The sequence below is a fragment of the Haemorhous mexicanus genome, chromosome 7 (assembly GCF_027477595.1).
Source record: "Haemorhous mexicanus isolate bHaeMex1 chromosome 7, bHaeMex1.pri, whole genome shotgun sequence".
NCBI lineage: Eukaryota > Metazoa > Chordata > Aves > Passeriformes > Fringillidae > Haemorhous > Haemorhous mexicanus.
The window spans coordinates 26544746-26560516 of record NC_082347.1 but is presented as its reverse complement, the minus strand read 5'-3'; the positions used below and the strand labels follow the sequence as shown (position 1 = coordinate 26560516).

General features: G+C 37.0%; 1 protein-coding gene across 2 annotated transcripts in view; it reads left to right on the top strand.

The window, feature by feature from the left end:
* The window catches only part of PLCE1 (phospholipase C epsilon 1), a 137875-nt gene that overhangs the window by 50747 nt on the left and 71357 nt on the right, over nt 1-15771 (top strand). For both annotated transcript variants that reach the window (XM_059851618.1, XM_059851617.1), the window contains exon 3: nt 10561-10852. In XM_059851618.1, coding sequence (XP_059707601.1) covers nt 10561-10852 — 292 coding nt within the window. The remainder of the gene's footprint in view (nt 1-10560; nt 10853-15771) is intronic.

Below are 15771 nucleotides of genomic sequence, written 5' to 3'. Positions count from 1 at the left end.
ATCCTTTTAGCAGATTCGGGTGATAATTAAAAACTCCTTCAGTCACAATTACTTCCATAGATTCAGTTTGATTCCAGTATACAGTTGTCTTAATGTAAGTATGGCTATTAGTGTATATTAGATATCTATCATTAAAGTTGTGTCATAAAATAGAAATGTGAAAATTGAATGTACAGTGTTCTGCAGAACAGTTATTTAAAGGCAGCAGCAACTGAACACCCCAGATGGAAACAAGGAAATACAGGAAGTTATTTTTTTAGGTTTCTGCATTGTATATTAGTTGTTCACAATGTCTTCACATGTTTAGGTTTATTGCTCTTACAGATGCAGCAGTCTTCCTTAGCAGCTAATGACCAGGGAAGATGAATAGTGTTGAAGGTACTATGTTCTTGATCCAATAAAGCAACATAAGGAAAATTGCTTCATTGTACCGTGGATTGTTGCGATCGCTTAGTTTTAGCTGAAATTTTTATTCTGAAAATTTACTAGGTAGCCCTTTTTCATTCTTATATTTTTGTAGGGTTGTTATTAAATCTTCATTGTGAACAATGATGAATGAAGACTCACTTTTTATCAGTAAATGATGATTAAACATGTAATTTCAAAGCTAAGTTTGAAGTATCAATATTCTCTTGTGACTTTGGGCAAGGAATTTTGCCTTTTCTATTTCTGGGTAATTTTTAAAAAAACCCTTAAAGTGGAAAATGCCTCTTTATAGAACAGAGTTATTTTGTTTCATGAAATCATGTTCTGTATCCTGACCTAAAAGTCTATCAAACAATTCAGTCATGAAAACTCTGAGAATTTCCTGGCCCCTAAGTACTATCCAAAATAATCTTATAATTATTCATGTGACCCTATGAACCCAACAGCTGAAGTACAAGCAAACAAATAGGCATGGATTCAGTGTCTATAAAATTAGAAAATGAGAACTAGATTTCCTGTGCTAAGGAAAACTTGCTCTTTTATTAGCTGTATGTAATGGGTAGGATGCATAAATTTCACAGCTAAAGTAATCTGCCTACCAATCTTTGACTGTAATATCAGTTAAAATTGGTTATAAATGAAAGTATTTTGGGATACACCAAGGTTCTGTTGCAGTTTACATTTATTCAATCCTTAGGTTTCTGTCTACAGATCTGAACTATAGACTGTTTCTGATAGATTGGCTGAGATCCACCTTTCAATGTAAGTCCAGAATGTAAAGTACAATAAAATCCCATTGTGAACCTTTTTTGAGACGAATAAAAATAGTGATTATATAATTAGAAAGACAGTTTTATTACATGTACTTTGTGTCTGAGCTTTGGCACATTTACTGTGAGCTTGAGATCTTCTTAAGCAATTCTGAGCAGTTTCTCTACTTGCAGGGATGCAGCATGACACTGTGTAAAAACAGAATTAGCCAGTTCTATGACCTTTAACCCTTGCCACTGGCTATCTTATGAATTTTAATATGAGAGACATGGGAATGGAACAGACTGTGTGCTTTCTGAATCAGTTATAAGTATACATATTAGCAAAATATTTTTAAAGAACACTTAAGGCCAGAGTTTGGCATAAGCAGCTATAGTGAACTTTGACAAATAGATGAGATTGTAGAAAGAGGATGAGAAACCAAACTTGTAAGGGGTGGTCAGATATTATCTTCAACAGCTATAATTTTTAGCTTTTTCTGTTTGGTTCTAAGATGATCATGTTGACAGGAGATCTCTTAAGTGGTTTTTTTTCTGTGCTGTATGTTACCCCTAAACCTTATTGACAGTTTATAGTTCAGGAATATGCAACTAAGCTCATATTTCAAAGTTGTTTAAATAATCAGTTCACATGAGTAGGAATGCAGCTATTTTTAAATGTGTGAGTTCTGTGGAAGCCTTTCCTCAAATGGGAAGAATACAGTTGATACTAAGGTACAAACCCATACAGATTTCTGCCTGTATCTGGTGCATGTCTGGGATTTTTGTTTGTTTTTTTAGAGAAAATCTAGACTTGCTATTGCTCCACATACAGAATAAGAAGTAAAAAAAAAGACATGGAAAGGGGGTTGTTGGGTTCCTCTGCTTTGAGTGCTTGGTATTCACCTATTTTGAATGCACCTGTCTCAGGTCAGTGTTTCGGAAATGAAAAATATGAACATGATGCCTGTTTGAAACCTTCAGTGCACTAATTGAATTAATTTCTTTTCTACCTTTGAAGAAAGCAAGCTTTCAAGGATGTATAAAATAGAGTTTTCAGTGGCTTCTGTTAGAATTTCTTACCATTTCTTACTTGCATTTGGAAGTTTCAGCGATCCATTGTAATAATAGCACCCCGTTACACTTTGATGTACCAAAGACCTTTTTCGTACAATGAAAGGAGGAATTTAAAATGAAAATATTAATCTCTCTTGAATTGAAATTGTTTCATCATGACACGTTTAATATTCTAACATCCAAATGGTTTGAGTGAATTATTTCAGTCTGAGAGTTTTAACTCTAATTAGACTATTTTAGTTAATGTACATAGCTACACTAAAACTTCTGAATCAAAAATTCAACCTGCTAGTCATCTTCTTGTTTTAAATACTTTTTATAACACACCTGAGAAGTTTCATATTAATGCTTTTTTTTTTTCATCAGTAAGGTGTATCAAAAGTCATTCTTAAAATATATTTTTGAAAAGTGGTTATGTGTGTGGTACATATACTTTTATGTTAAGAACATAGTAGGTAATTTTGAAAGCTGATAACCCAAGAAATTCCAGTCCACATGATCAGGTGTTCAAAGATATGTCCCACTTCAGACTAGTAAAACTAGCAGCTTTGCAGTAAAAATATCCCGATAAATTGTTCATAAATTATATTGTTGGTGAAAGTTTCAAGGAAGTAAATAAATACTCAGGAAATAAAAAGAATACTGGCTGCATGTAAGTGTTTATGAAAAAAAATTCAAATTACAGTTAAAGCCTTTTATCGGCCTCTGTTTTGTATCTTAAGTTGATTCTTCTTAGTAGTTATTTGAATCTAAAGTATAATACCTGCCATGAAAAGCAGGACTTTCTGGGGTGGAGATATGGTTTTAAATCTGTATCCTTATTAGATCACACTGCTTTCTGTCTTCCAAATCTGTGAAGTTCATCTTTCCTTTGGAAAGAGCTATTTAATACTGTCACCTTACAGAAATGGAAAATAAGTAAGTAATAGCAACCAAGTTTTTATCAAAAGTAAGAAATTATGACTTATTGGAAGTTTCGATCTGCTGTTACAATTTTGGTCATAAATCCAAATCTCAAATTAATTTTTTTAAAAACTGCATTATCATTTCCTGATGATAAGGAATGAAAAAAATTCTCCACTAAAGGCACTTGTCAGATACCAGAACTGAATAGGGATGGCTTATAATATTTCTGAAGAATGTTGAACTGTATTTAAGGATTGCCTGTGCAAGATAGTTTGTTCCTCATTAAATTCTGTTTCTGTTCTTGAAATTATCTCATCCTTAACAGGATGCAATTCATAAGAAATATTGGCTGGTGAGGTAATGCACATTCTGTAATTGCAATCGAAGCTGTAGAAAGTTCACAGAACATCACTTAATGAATATTAGTGTTTGGGCACATCTGTGCTTGATCGCTCTTTTGGCAGCCTTCCAGCTGCCATTGACACTGATTTCCATGTTCCCAGGGTCAACTCATCTGTTTTCTGTGTGTCCTCTGCTGCTCTGGGCCACATTGCCCATTTACAACTTACTGTGTAGAACTGAATACTCCACAAAACTTGCTGTTGAGTAAGTGAGCATTGTTGTTCTGCAGCATGATACTCTTGTCTTGAGCTCTGTGCTGACATTCTGTCTACATCTTCCTCATCCTTGAAGAGAGCACAAAAGTTGAAAAGGTTTTTGAGAGCAGATATTGCAAAAAGGATATTTGCAAGACAGCTGCTGGAAGAGTATCCACAGTGTTTCTTCTAAATTGCTATAACCTGAAGATCATTTGCAGAAAAGGAAAATATCTGGGTCTCCCACAGTGACTGCAGCACTGGATGTTAGAAAAGCTATGTGAGTATGCTGGAAAAAGCATTGACTCCTATGATGAAGAGATGCCTGAAGCCATTTATTTCTTTCCTGTGATGTATTCTTTCCTTCAGGTGTGTAAGGGGACTGGACAGGCTCCAATGCATGCACCTCCTCTGCAAGTTGTATGTACCCTACCCCAGGGAGGGCAGCTTCTGTTTGAATTGGGAGATTTATTCCTACTATAAGGAGAAGGTGAAGACAACATAGAATTCCTTGGATGTCATGAAGTGCACTTCAGATTATACCTTGGCAGTGTATCCTCTTATTTTTTTTCTTATTTTTTAAAATACAGTACAGTGTATCAGCAATCTAGGGATGCTTTAAGGAACTTTTCCATTACAAAAACTAGCATCTCATCAGGCAAGTTATTACATTTCAGCACCGTGTGAAAAAACATAGAAAGCAAGTTAAGATATAGACAACACTGTTAATCCCTGCCATTCTTTCAGTTTTTGCTGAATTGCATATATTTCACTGTGAATATGTGTTTATAGCTCTAGCTTTCTTGCTGATTTCTTATCAAAATAGCCCTTTACTGCTATTTCTTAAGTACATATGCAAACCTACACCAAATGGCTGTGTTTCAGCAAAACCTTCAGGTGGTGGTAGTTCTTGTTCTCCTGTTGGTAAAGCTGCAGGCAGGCCAGGTGGCAAGTGCCACTGCTGAATCTGCTGTCAGTTCTGCTTGGCAGGGCAGTTGTTGGCTTGCAAAGCCACCTGAAGGGTGATGTTCAAATACGTCTCCATAAGCTGTTGAGTATGAAGAAAGGCATCATAATATGTAAGCCTTTATTTGATTGCATTTTATTTTTTTTTATTTTAATCTGGGATGACTATTTGTATTTGTTGCCCTGTTAGCCAAAAATGTTGGCTCATGAGATGCTGGGAGAGGATCTGTGAGTTTGATGCCAGCTTGCAAAACTGCCAGATAGTTGTCCTCATGTTTGCCGCAAGGAGAAACTGCAATAGAGTGTCATGACAAACAACAGATCAGAGAAGCTTGGGAGAGGTAGTTGTCCTGGTTTCAGGTAGGGTAGAGCTCTCTTCTTAGTAGCTGGTACAGTGGATTTGGAATGGGAATGGTGTTTCGCCTCCTGCTGGGATAGACAGTCAAGAGTCTCTCACAAATTTCCGTGGTGCTACAGTTTAGAAAAGCTTACAGTTGAGTGTTTGCATTCATCCACATCATCTGGAATAATAAGTTGGGAATGGAATTTAGTTGACCACAGGTTTTATCATAAACCTTGCCCTACTTGTTCTTCTAAATACCAGAACGCAGTTAGACACATAGCCAAAAATTTCATCAGCTGTCCTGGTGTGTGCTTATTTGGTTACAGGCTGCTGAGTACCACCAAGAAGTTAATGTTCTAACAGTCCAAATGTCTGGCTTTTGTACTCTGAACACTGAAAGCCACTTACCAAAATGTCCAGTTTCTTGAAAGGATTTCTGAACACCTCACCTATTTGATTGCTGAAGTGAACAAGACTTGCCAGTGAACAGAGCTCAGAAATAGTCCTGACAGAGCAGACCTTTCAGCTGTTCTCAGCATCCTCTTTGTCAAACACAGTAAAGTCCCTTGGCTTTGAACAACCTGTTTGAGATATAGCCTTTGGCATAGTCTCTTGAGAATGTTATGTACACAGTAGGAAGAAAGACAAACATATACACTATTGTAAGGATAACAAAAAATGCATTCAGTGTTTAATGCATTTCAGTTCTTACAATTGATACATAATCAGATACTGTTACAAGACATTAATATTTTAGAAAGACCTTGAATTAAAGATTTGTACTCTAGCAAATCTTGAAATGTCGTGAAATAATCAGTGGGGGTATGGTCATAACCTGAATGAGATGAAGCTGAGAAAATCCAGTGTACTTCAGAAAATTAACTATCAGCAGTACCTATTTTTACATTTTTTACTAATATATGCTCCGAAGTGTTATGCTGGAGTACCATTTTGGAAGACATAAAACTGAAATATTGACCAATTCTGCATTAAAGCCTCATTTACCTAAGTTCACCTTGCACGTTAGTTTCTTTCTGACAAAGGTGATTTTTGCATAGCAGACTGTGCTTGTATTCCATGCTACATATGTCTGAATTAAATGATGGAATAAACACATGTAAAAGCAATTGGAATGGTCCTTGGTCATGACTTCCAAGAGATCACTGTTAGCTTCATTTGACCAATTTTAGTAAGTGTTTTCTGAAAAACCTGCAAGGCCAAAATGAAAAATCACCCACAGAATTTCCTCACTTTAATGTAATTTTTCTTGGAACAGAACAAATTTGAAAAGAGCAGCATTTCCTGTGCCGTTAATTGTGTTTAGGCTTGTATGTTCTGTAAAACCTTTGTGTTTTCAAAGGAGATATTTAAATGATCTTCAACACATACTGTCCTGAGAGTTATTACTTTTTAATATTCCGCTATGTCTTACAGGCATTTAAAAATGCTTTAAAAGCATGCAACAAATGAAGGCAGGCTGCTGTCAGCATCCTCCATCATAGAAGTGCTCTGTAGGTGAACAGCCAGGAACACAGACTGAAATGTGTCGTACCAACTGAACACATGCACACACCTCCTACATTTCAGTATTTCATCTTGATCATTTAGGATATCTTGATAGATGTGTTTAGAGAGTGTTTGGACAGATGCAGTGAAGTATTAAAACCTCATTACCCTATTGTCTCATATTTTTACAGTGTAGTAGCAATAAGCATAATTTTTCATGACTATTATTTGCAATGAAATTCTTGGGTACACACATTGTTCTGTACATATTCTGCTGCCTAATAAATGGGACATTTTTAGCTGGTTCATAATTCCAGTTTCTGGGTTTCAAAAGCACAGCAGCAGCTAGATATCTGACAATATGATAACATGCCTTCAAGTTCTACGCTAAATACCTGAGGCAGAAAAAAATATTAAAAGAGAAACAAAAAAAGACTACAGTAAGAGATACATGTAAGTTTAAGTAAGAAATCACAATTATTTTTTATGAGCTGCTATATCTGATATTTCCAGTACAGCAGTACCCATGAAGTCCAGCTTCATTTTGGGGGAATATGTGTCATAAACTGGGCAGTAAGCGGCTGCGGTGTTTAGGTTTCTGCCATTTCTACACAGTAAAGCTGTAGTAATGGTTTGGAGAAAAGGACACAATGCAATTTGCAATTCTGTGATGATTAAACAGAAAAAAAAAGATTGCAAGAGAAAACTAAGGAATAGTTTCAAGGCTAGCATAAGTTGCTTGTTCTTATAGTTATTTTTAAAGACATTTTTAATATCTTGGCAAAATATCTCTATCGTCACTGTAAGAAAGTTTCATTGCCTGAAGGTTATCAATAAGTTAACTTGCAGATACCATTTTAAGTTACTAGAAGCAAAAATTGAGGGGCTTTTAAAAGTAAAGTTTTGATGATTTATTGCATACATTATTAAGAGATGAATAATCTGTTTTGTTTCCATGAAGTTTCCAAGTATGGACTTGGTTACAAATCTGCAAGGATCGAATTCTGTCTGAATTTAATCTTTATTTAATGCTAATTCTAATTTTTTAGTTGGGGGACAATTTTCTCCATTAGAAATCAGAAATATTGTATATTGCAAGTAATTTTTATTTTCCTTACCATTAAAATCTCCTTAATAAAAAAAAGAAAGTAAAAATCTGTTGAAGCTGTAGTATACTTTTATTTGCATACTGGTGTATTAGTATATGGAGTTTCATGTTTCATCTCATTTCTCTTTTTAAAAGTGTTGTGTGTTCATTACAGAATATTTAGTATTGCAACACTTTCAGAGTCAGATACTGTCCTGAGTTTCTTATGAGTTACTGCTTTATATGCAGTAAGTGAGACATGGCAGCATCAGACTGCAGATGGTTTTGCAATCTTTAATTTGACATGTAAAGCAAAAGTGAGGCTTTGTTTCTTGATGGGTAGCTTTCAGTTTAGTGCTGCATCTTACTCTTTTTGGTTCACATTCATTTTTGATTACATTAGTCATTCTTTGTTAGTGGTATGGATCAATAGGAGCTGGATTCTGCCAAGATGAGCTGTAAACTCTGGCTTGGAATAAACTTCTTTGTCTCCCAGGCAAGATTAAGTTTCCCAATTGTCTGGTGCAATCTCTCTGAAAAGTGGTTTTCCCTATCAGTTACCTGTGGGATTTTTTGCTATTCTGATTGTTTCAGTTCTTTTCAGGGGCTGACAAGTATACACATTGTAAGTCTGTATTTTTTCGTAACCTCATCCATGCGCAGCAGAAGTAATATGCCTAGAACTTTAACACATCAAAACAAACAGAATTTGAAAATGTTATGTGATGTGCAAAGTCTTTGGAGACAGCTAGTGCCCCAAAGTCTACTTCACACAGAAGAGATTAACACCATTATTCTATGTATAATCTCTCTGGCAAAACACTGTCGCCTATTTCTGTCAACAAATGGTTTCTTTGCTTTGGCAGCTGAAAGAAATTTTAGTTGTGTAGGCAACACAACATGCCTTTATAAGTTGCAGAACCCAATTTTAAAAATATTTTGGATGGTAACTGCAGTTTTGAGAAGTTAAATTATATTCATTAACTAAATATTTTTTTTAAGCAAACTAAAAAGACTAATTATGTCTACTGTGTGTAACACCCTCATAGTCCAAAGGTTTACTATTTCACAGTACACCTTTTAAAAAGGTACTTGCAGACAGTTAGCTAAATAAAAAGTCTATACACATCCCATCTAGGTAAGGCACGCTTTAAGAACACATTTTCCTTCTGAATTAAGGTGATGAGGTGTCTGTACTGACAGTCTGAAAGTCCATGAAACTGCCAGATAGCAAAGAAAAGATAAAGATGTGGGTGTAATATTTCTAGAAACCTCAGACCAAACAAATTTTGGAAAATCTGCAGGGAGAGGGGAAAAAAGATAGATGCCTCCACATTTCATGCTGTAGTGTAGTGCATGAGTAGTGTAGTGCATCACAGAAGCTATCTTTATAGGGATTGAGTTATATATAACCATAGTCAACCTGTGAAAGTTTCTTTTTTTATCTTAATAAATATGTCAGTGTTCTTTTTCAGATCATTGAGTTACATTACTAGTTAATGAATTATTATATTTTAATGTAAAATTTTACTGATTTACCCAAATGTGGCTATTACAAAAATTAAAGCTAAGAAATATCTACTTCATATATTAGATTGTAACTGATTTTTTTCAATTTGTTTACATGGATGAAGGAACCACATCATTGTTCACCTCTTCTGTTAGTGGAGGGTCAGAACCCTCATGGAGCAGGGAGTTGGATCCCTCCTCACTGACTTGGCAGGGTAAAAGCCAGGCTCAGGGCAGAAGTGGATGGGTGTGAGATCCCTGTGCTGGGAGTCACCTCCCTCCCTGGATCGGTGGCTGGGCACGTGTGTGTCCTGTGGGCAGGGTGTCGGTGCCTCTGACATGTGGCGTGCACAGGCTGTGCAAACAGGTTTTTATCACTTGACTGAGCACATGTGTGCTTGCTTTGTAGGGCTGGCTGCAGTTTCTGCCCTGTTGATGGATAGCTGTATTTTGTTTATATGTGGGAAAGGATGGCAACAAGACAGAAGGTGCTAATTGAAAAAAAACTCTCATGAAGCCATCAGCTTGCTTCTTCTGCACATCTATGACTGGTGGGAAACAATCTCATGAAATTGTCTCAGCACCTGTCCTGGTGACAGTTGTGCTGACCTTTTCCCTGTGTTAATTTTTAGTTTACACTTTGTAATTAAGAAGCATAGATCATTGAAACAAATTATTAATGTTAATCAGTGAGTCAGCATGCAAGAATGCAAAGAATCAAGTCTCCCTTTGTATACTAAATGAAGAGATTTCTTCCAGATTCTTGCTTTGATCATTAGACTCTTTTAAATAAGCAAACATTACTTAGTTGCTAAGCCACAGACTAAAGTTCATTAGTGTGTTATCACAAATATTGGAAAAGGACTACTAAACCAATATAAGATAGAGGACCTGTGCGTAGGCTGGAAGTAATGCAATAAATGTGACACCGGAACATTTTGAAAGAGGGTTCAGAGTGATAAAAACCATTTCTGTTTGCAAAACCCCACCCACTCAGCGAGAAAAAGTGCCAACCCTGAGTTGATCTGTTTTTTTCTGCTACTTATATCTCTAAGGTTTTCTAGAAATACAGCAGATCTAATAGTATTATAAACAATTTTGTTTGTATTCTGTATTTTAAATGTTGATGAGGTATATTGATGTGTTTTTGGTTTTTTTTAGTCTAGTGGTTATCTTTAGAATGCTTTTAAACATAGATTGAAAGCCAGGATGACTTCTTACTTAAATATCCTGTTTGGGAGCCTGACCCAAAATCCTAACAAACTAGTTTTGGATAAGTAGATTTTGCAGGTCGTTGAACTTCACAAGAAGTCGTGTTCTTTTGGAATTATTTTATATTCAGTATGTTATCCTAAGCAAATGAACTAACAGTCCATGCTTCTGCATTCTCCACAGATCTTCAGTACAGTGAGAGAAGAAGAAGAAGGAGCAGAAGATATTTGTGAATATATTCCTCATCTTCTGAGGAAGCTCCCAACATCTGTTACGAACTGTATATACAAAGGAGATGGTTTTTGTGTAAAACCATGTGTAACAGGTACTTACTGTCAATATCGTGCCACTTCACAGAGGACTGCACTCTCTAACTATATAACTGGTGCTTTACTAGAAGCAACTACATCATTAGGAGCAAGAAGTGGTCTTTTAAATATCTTCGGAGGATCAACTGGAAGAACAATGCTTAAAGGTAAGGAAGATTTTCTTTTATCTCTGTCCACTTGAAGTATAGAATGAGTTGGAAAATTATGAATACTGTGTAGTATTCTGTAGTTTATATACTCATCCATGAAGTGAACAGATAAAAAAGGTTTTATGTTTTCAAATATTTTCCTTCGCAGTCATTATGTGTCATAATGAATATCCATCTTAGTTTAATAAAGTAAAAATGCAACTAAACTGAAAAGACTTGTATTACATAACATTTCAGGTTTTTTTTCTTGTTCAAATCTTTTCTGCCTGCATCCAAATTTAATGCCTAAGCCATTGTTTTAGGGTGTTCCCATGTGTAGTATTTTTCATTTACCAAGTGCTCTTGCTCATGGGCTGATTTGGTTCAGAACTTGAGAAAGTAGTGTATGCTCTTCTTGGTTATTATTGTTGTCATTATACAGGTAGCTGTCAGCATAGCACTGTATTGTGAAGCGTGTGCTCTTCATTACTGATTTATATTTGGTCTTCTCTTGCATCCATCATCTTTGTAGTATTGGATCATTTCAAATAACATGGGTACTGTCTGTATGGAAAGTGCCTGTTGGGAAATGGACGTTGCATGCTAAACATCCATGCTGATCATCTTTGTATGTAATAATATCCTTAATGTGATTTTGTTTAGTCTTTTTTGGAAGGTAAACAATGCCTTCTTGGTACAAATTCTGTGCTTTAAAATATGTTTTTGTACAGAACAGTACTTACATTATCGATTAATTTTTAACTAATGCATAGAATATTTCATAAGTTACTCAAGCATTTGGAGATGTGTCATCATCTGATAAACCATAACAAAAGGATGTAGTATCTCTGTCCTACCATGGTAGAAGTGATGCATGTGGATATTATGGCTTGCCTAAAATTTTACAGAAATATGACAAAATAAGTGCAAAACCAGTGTGGTTCCTTAACTAGCGCAGATACTGACTTCATTTTATCCCAAGAAGTGGCCCTTTCTTGTTTTAATTCTAGGTGAATCAAAGGGTAGAGGGAAGCACTAAAATATTCTAAGAATAACAGGTACAGATGGCAAATAAGAATAACAGGTACAGATAGCAAACTTGTAGAATGTGAATGAATTTCAGTAGTACCTTGAGCAACATTACTAAGCTTCACGTACCATTGTCTATGACAGATATGTACAGTATAGCACCCAGTTTTGGTAGGGTTTTCCATTTTATTTTATTTGGTTTTTATTTGTTCTGGGGAGATGAGTGCTTTAGAAAAATAAACAGGGACAGTCCTGCGATAGCTCGGAAATCAGGATTAGAAGAACTGCGCCATATGCTTCAGAGCTGAGTTCTGAAACTGAAGCAGCAGCAATAGTTAGCTCAGGCCCACCAAGCTGCTGATACGGCTACATCTTTTTATGGAGCCTGAGCTAGTGAGTGCTCTTGTGTGCTCTGTGTACTCAACGTACCAGCACTTTGCACTAGTTTGGGGCTATCTATGGTGACAGTATTATGTGGTCTTATGTTGTTGGATTCTGAGCCAAAAGATGTAAGACATTAAAAAAAAGTTTAAGATTTTGAGCTCAGTTTGCAATTTTGCTGATAGCCTGTGTAGAGAGTAGAGACTGGATTTACTGTAGTGGTCTAGGCATGATTTACTGTGCTGGTCTCTGGTGAGGAAGAGGTGTGCTGCAGCTTTAGGATATTGAAATTTTCTGGATGTGGAAGCTTCCTGTTCATTTATATTGTGATGATGTATTATATCAGAGAAATTATAGGAGTCCTCTCTAAAACTTTTGTGCGGAGTGTTACCTGGTGATGTGACCAAGTCATTTGCATTAGCAAGGAACCCAACTGTATTCTGAATTCAGAGCTCTGGTCATCATTCATGGGTGTGTACCTTTTGAGAAGTTGTCCTGTCTAGACAGATTGATCAGAAGGTTATTTTCATCTGTCCAGCATCCTCTGTATTGCTGAATTTAACCTCAATAAGCTAACCTCATCTAAACCTGAGAAATTTTAATTCACATCAATAACTCTGTCATCAAATGCGATGGAGAATTTATCTCAGGATACAGAATGTCATAGGAACACTTCACTCAGTAGTTGTTTGCAGGCATTGAAAAGGGAATATATTGATCTTGTTGTGGTTTAATAGCTGCTGTTGTTTAACCCTGATAGGCAGCACCTTGCTGCCACTCACTCCCCTAAATGAGATGGGAAGAGAATCAGAAGGGTAACAGTGCAAAAATGCATTGAAAAATTCAGTTGAAGAAAGTTTCATAGATAAAGTAAAAGGTGTGTGCGCAAGCAAAGCAAAATAAAGAAGTCAATATCTGCAGTCAGCAGGCAGATGTTTAGCCCTTTCCATGAAAGTAGGGCTCTTTCACATATAATGACTTCTTGGGAAGACAGGCACTGTAACTCCAAATTGGTTGTCAACTAAAGAGTAAATATTTTTCACTTCACATGATTTTCAAGGCAGTTCTTAAAAAGCTTCCAAAGCAGAAGTAAATTTGTTTAATAGAACCAATCTATATCATGAAGTCTTGAAAAGATCTCAAGGGCTGTTGAATTTGTGTTTGGAGAACTTTTTCTGGACTAGACAGCATTCCACTACTTTCAAAATGTTTGCAATTTTTGGAGACAAAGTTCAGCACTCTCTTGCACAGTGTGTTTAAAGAGGAGCCCATTACTTTAATGGGGAGTGCACTCATGATTCAAAAAGAGGACTTCTCAAAAAATTAATTCTTTCTTTAGTTAGGGCTTTTATGTAATATCTGCCCAGGAAACAAGGATCCTGCAAACAGGAAGTCCCTAATGCTGGGATAGCCTCTTGGGCTTGTGTGTCCCTAGCAGCAATCACTTCATCAGTTCATTGTGTTCAGTACTTCAGGGGTTACTTAGTGACCTGAGCAATGAACCTTGCAGTCACAAACAGTCCAACTCCAGGGAATACTTTCTAAGGTTTTGCTTGGTAGCTAAGGACCTTAAATGCTCTGAGTCCCCAGGGCTAGGATGGTTTTGTGGGCAGATCAGCCACTGTTGTTAGTTCCACAGAAGGCTTCCAAACATACCAGACCTTCTAAGCCAGAATTCCCAGTCACGTGGATCTGAGACTGAGTTTTCAGAAACTCAAGTAGGGCCTGCTGTGTAGGACAGTCATGTCTCAGGCCTGGAGCAGGACTCCTGCAGGCCCTGCTCTCAGATGGCTCACAGGGCTCTCAGGCACCCGACAGAGGGGCTGCCACTCTGCTCCCGCTAGCACAGGGATAGTCTGAGACTGGGCTCCCGGGAACCACGGATGCCTGGAGTTCCCACAGCTGCTCAGTGACATTCACATCCTTGTCAGCATCTTTGTTGCTACAGGGAACATAATTTTCACATATGAACGCATTTAGGCTGCACTGTTTTAGTACCTCTGTATGTAACTCAAAGTTTTTGGTTAGTAAAAATTTTAAGTGTGTCTTACAATGGGATTTGGATTAAAGCCAGGTCTTTTTTCCTGTAGAAAGGAAATCCTGCTTCTCAGCCTGTTCTGTTTCTTACAAATTGATTGTTACAGAAATTTGCTCATATTTGTGAATGGGCCAGAACTTCCACTAGAATCATATTTGAAGGGCCAGTCATTGTCATAGTTCATATGGTGTTGACATTTTTATGCAGAAAGTGAAAAAAGTTGTGTCTTAAAGAAGGAACTGGAGTATGTGAAATGTCTGTACTTTACATTTGATAGAGTTATCATTTGAAAGAAACATGTACACTTCCCCCCTCCCCAATTTAGTTCTGTTTGTAATCTAAGATGAAAGGAAGGAAGGTTAGAAAGAGGTGTCTGAAGATGGAGCAGACTGCGAACACATTTTGTATCAGTATTCTTTTCACCTTAGAATCTTCTAAAATGGGTAAGTCTCATGCCACTCTCTGTGATATAAATCAGACTACATCTTCTAGAGAAAGCTTGACAGGACTTGTTAGACAGACCATAGCAGGTTTTGATCAAGAACATGAGGAAAGTAATTTGTCATGAATGTGGAGGCAGACTGCATTGATCTTAAGAAAACGTACTTCATTCATCCCACAGAATTTAGTGATTGCCCTTTTTTTGTAATCAGTCTTTGACATCTGCAAGACTGCGCAGCAAACAGGTGCCCAAGTCTCTGTGGCTTTTCCCACTGCTATTTCTTGTATCCTTTGCTCAAAGTGTATTGCTACAATATTGGGAAAATTCCAGGATCCCTGAAGTTGGGGCAGTTGTCTGATAGCTATATGTCAGAGTCATGGATGATAACAAGCTTGATGTACATAGATTTAGCATAATTTAGCTGATGAGTTGTGTGCGTGTGTTGGTGTATGTTTGTGCCCAAAGGTTAAGACCATATAGAATGAGAGATAAAGCCAAACGAGCTGAAATTGAGACCTGAATGACAAAATGTATCTTAGGGTGACAGTCTCTGGTGAGATGCGTCAATGCACTGTAGAAGAGGAAATCAGATACTGGAGATCAGATACTCGTCAGTCTCTATGTAGATAATGTGGCCTGAGGCAAGGGTGAGAGTCAGGAAACAAGGATTTATTTGCCTGCTGAGTTGCCTCCAGGATGTAGGTTAGGAACAGCAGGAACAAGTGCAGGTCATCTGGTTAGGAGCAGAAAGAAGAGTGACTTGGCAGGAAGCACAGATCAAGGCTGAGACATCAGGAATGAGGAGAAAGATTGTGGAGGACAGCTGTAAGTCTAGGGACACGTGGGACCATCTGGAGCTGGCTACAGTGATTGTCCCTGCAAACTAGCAGAAGTGAAAGATCACTGAGGTCAGTCTCCTGGACCTGTCTCACCCTTTGGCCAGCCCTAGCTGCAGCCAGATTGGGCTGCAATCAAAGGGACACACAAAGGGTAGTGGTAGAAGGACTTAATGAGGATCCTTGACAACATTAATTTAACAAAAAACTT